This window comes from Gossypium hirsutum, chromosome A03 (assembly GCF_007990345.1).
Source record: "Gossypium hirsutum isolate 1008001.06 chromosome A03, Gossypium_hirsutum_v2.1, whole genome shotgun sequence".
Lineage (NCBI taxonomy): Eukaryota > Viridiplantae > Streptophyta > Magnoliopsida > Malvales > Malvaceae > Gossypium > Gossypium hirsutum.
The window spans coordinates 108,314,779-108,318,652 of NC_053426.1; the positions used below are offsets into that span (position 1 = coordinate 108,314,779).

Consider the following 3,874-nt stretch of genomic DNA (forward strand, 5'->3'; position numbering starts at 1 on the left):
AACTTAAAACTCTTATATATTTAGGAGACTTGTATAGATTTTGTACCAAGTATTGAGAGAACTTATTTGTTCATTTTAAGAACTTGTTTTTGATAGCGCATTTGAGAAAATAAACCAGTTTGTTGCTTGGTTTATTACCTAAGTTCTAGATCTTTAAGTACAAAGGGAAGTTGTTATACCGGGGTGTGATAGGACTTTAATCACTTGTTGTGTAAGGTTGAAAGATAATGAATTTACTCATTAAATTAGGCTCCACAAGCGTAGGAGAAACAAAACTGTATATACAACCTTGTGTGTTCATGTTACAGTGCCGCCTTCAATGGGCACAACAATAATCACTTCCAATCAAACACTCGATTTTCTTAATAATTTATCAACCGTCCATTTCAACACTATTAATTCTTTTCATAGAATTTGAAAGTTAATATGAGACATTGGGTTGGTAAGTACCAAGCAAATCTCAACATTGAAATTGAACCAAATTCAATTAATTTATTCAATCATAATATTCAACAGATTTAAAATTTAAATTTAAACATCCATAATACTTTCTTTTATATATATATATATTATAGAAGAAGACATCAACGCAAAAGCTCTATTCCAACTACTCTTGGATTTGTAGAGGTGAAGTAGACAATACCAATCCCATCTCTAGGTGCACTCCTGGCTAAACTGTCAGCAACGAAATTAGTTTCCCTATAAATGTGCCGAAGCACCACAGTCCAAACTCTATAGCATAAAGTTCCTGGTATCCACTATAATCGATAGATTACAATCTTCACAGTCCCCTGCTGGAGCATGTTCATGAGCTCTAAGCAGTCACGTTCTACTTGGATCCGCCAAAACCCATGATCCCAAGCGGTTATTAATCCACCATGCATCGCCCTCGCCTCCTATTGCAAAATAGAGCAAACACCAAAGGATTTGTTGAACCCAATTAACCGGCTGCCATCCTTATCATTTAAAGCTTTTTAACTATGTTGGTGACACGTTCAATAAATATAATTTTAAAGGTATTTTTGTTTTTTTAACTGCAAATTGTTTGGGCAATATATTTCAAAAGTTGCTTTCAAATGCTTTAAAAGTTAGGTTACATGGCCTGAATTTGTCTTTAAAAGAAAGGAAAGAACAAAATACAAAATAAATAAAGAAAATTCTTTTTCTGTTCTGTATAATCTATCTACTCCCATTTACCCGTGGGGTGGGGGTTCTTCCATTCAATTTCAAAGGCATTGATAGAGGGCAGCTTCCACCACATGAGTTTAATCATCGCCAACTAATCGTGAGTAACCAATATTAATAAATAATCTCCATTCTTCTCAACCGCCATAACTGCTCCATCAACCTGCTATGTCGGGTGAAATGGGAACGTACACCTAAGCTAGAGACAAAGGGATATATCTCCTTAGTAAGTTTCTACCATGGGAGATTACCACTTTACCCCCAAATATCAGGCCATCGTTACGTTTTCTCTATGAAGTAGCCTTGGAGACATCCTTACTTGACCTATTGTACTTCATATGGCTCTTAACTAGTTGCCCTGCTGCAAGTGCTGACATGAGCGACAGCTCCCCGGCAAGAACAGCAGACGCTACAATGGTTGCCAGCGTCCTAGAGTTTGCTCCTGGTGTCTCTTTGCTTGCACCCTTCACTCCAAGTAAGTTCAAACAGGCTGACTGAGATGCAAGCTGTGTTCCACCACCAACGGTACCAACCTAAAAGATACAGCAACAATTATAATTAGGGACATACATAAATACCCCGATTCTGTTTTGGTAATGAAAATCCTTGTGATGGATAATCAGAAGGCAACATAATCAATTACCTCGATGGAAGGCATTGTGACAGAGATGTGGAGGTCCTTGCCCTCGTTAACAGCTTCCATCATAGTGATGCAATGAGAGCTCTCCACATTTTGAGCCGGATCTTGGCCCGTAGCTAAGTAGATTGCAGTGACGATGTTACTGGCGTGGGCATTGAATCCACCCAGAGCTCCAGCCATAGCTGATCCAGTAAGGTTCTTGAGCATGTTAAGCTCAACGAGAGATTCCACACTTGTCTTCAAGACCTTCTTAATCACATCACCCTTAATGATGGCTTCGCAAACAACAGATTTGCCTCGTCCTTCAATCCAATTTACAGCCGCTGGTTTTTTGTCGGAACAAAAATTTCCTATATGGGCAAATTCATAAATTTCAGTAATCCTATATAGAACAGTAAAAACATAGAAAGAACACAATTACAAGTCAAAAAGTGAAACTCACCAGAGATGCCAATGACATCCATGTCAGGGAAATCAGTTTGAAGGAAATCCAAAACGTTTTGGACTCCCTTGGAAACCATGTTCATCCCCATAGCATCACCTGTACTGCAAGTGAATCTAATATACAGATTCTTTCCAGCAATTGCACATTTGATACCTTGAAGCCTGCCAAACCTACTTGATCTGCAACCACCAAAGAGTCAAAATTTTCAATATTAGCTTGAATTTTAAATCCATCAATATGGAGTTCTAGAAATATCAAAACAAACCTGTTGAAAACAACAGACAAGGTCTCGAAATTATCAGGGTCCTCCAAATACAACTTCAAATCAGCTGCCCTTTTCGCAGTACCGAACCTTACACATGGAGCTCTAGTCATACCATCTTTCAATAGAACACTTGTAGCTCCACCAGACAAATGAATAGCCTTACAGCCCCTATTAGTGCTAGCCACCAAGCACCCTTCCGTGGTAGCCATAGGAACCGAGTACTCTCTTCCATTAACCAACAAAGGCCCAGCAATTCCGACGGGAATTTGCACGTAGCCAACCGGCATCTCACAACACTGCCCTAAAATCGACTCGTAATCTAACCCATCCAAGGGCAATCCTGATAATGACTTCCCTGTTAATCTTTGCAACGCTTCCCGCCTGATTGCAGCCGCCCTCTTGCAATCACCCAATTTCGATTCCAAGGAATACGAAGGGGTTGTTCCATCCACTACAGATTTAATTAGTTCTTCATCTTCCTCCGTTGTAACCGTCACAGGCTTTTCATCGAACACCTTCTGGGGAGTCACGATTGGTGCGGCAGGAGGCAGAGGTGGAAGCGAGCAATCGAGAGCTTGTCCACAAGGGACCTTACGGGTGTCTTCCTTTGCGAGCAGAACTTCATTATCGTCTTCCTCGTCCTCGGCAACCCAAACGTCAGGCGATGGTTGGAAAACCAAGGATTGAACGAAGTCAATCCCAAAGAAACCCAAAAGGTAAATAAAGGACGCGAAAAATGAGAGAAGGGCGATGATGTCGGAAAAGGTGACGACATGGAGAGCTGTGGAGGTACGGATCTTCTCACGCCAACGGGAAAGAAGGAAATAAACCACCGAGAAGAAGAGGGTGAAGAACAGGGCATTCGTTAGGTGCAAGGGAAGCGGCAATGCGACTGAGGCTTTACCGTGATCTTCCTCTAAAGGAATCTTCTTCGTTGGCTTGAGAGATTGAACAGGTTTAGTCGAATACAGCCGGGGAGCCTCCATACTGGGTGTCGACGGCAGCGGAAGCCCGGCAGTGGAGAAGGAGAATAGAAGAGGAATGGAAGTGAGAGAGGATTTCAGTTAGTTTTACGATTATGGGGGTAGGTGCAGTTTGAGATATTGGAGTTTAGGGAGGGAAGGGGAGTATTTATAGGATAGAGAAAAGAGTAGAGAGAGCGTAGTGTTTGGCACGTGTTAGTGCGGAGCTTTACCAAGTGACGAGTCAAAGAAAGAATTTCAAGGGAAGTGTTTGGAAGCGTGCGTGCAGTGCATGTGCATGGTGGGGCATTGTATTTTCCTTTCATTTGTTCTTTTCTCCTGCCAAATTATGAGAATTTGGAGACGATGCTGATTTT

General features: G+C 41.4%; 1 protein-coding gene across 1 annotated transcript; it reads right to left on the minus strand.

Annotated features, from left to right (window-relative positions):
• Positions 1-1,055: 1,055 nt before the first annotated feature.
• LOC107939235 (3-hydroxy-3-methylglutaryl-coenzyme A reductase 1-like) lies at positions 1,056-3,644 on the minus strand. Its single transcript, XM_016872536.2, has 4 exons — positions 2,536-3,644; positions 2,268-2,449; positions 1,829-2,175; positions 1,056-1,718 (listed from the first exon to the last, which is right to left on the minus strand). Exons 1-4 carry the CDS (start codon positions 3,519-3,521, stop codon positions 1,476-1,478), a joined length of 1,758 nt encoding a protein of 585 aa, XP_016728025.1. The 5' UTR covers positions 3,522-3,644; the 3' UTR covers positions 1,056-1,475.
• Between the last annotated feature and the right edge of the window lie 230 nt (positions 3,645-3,874).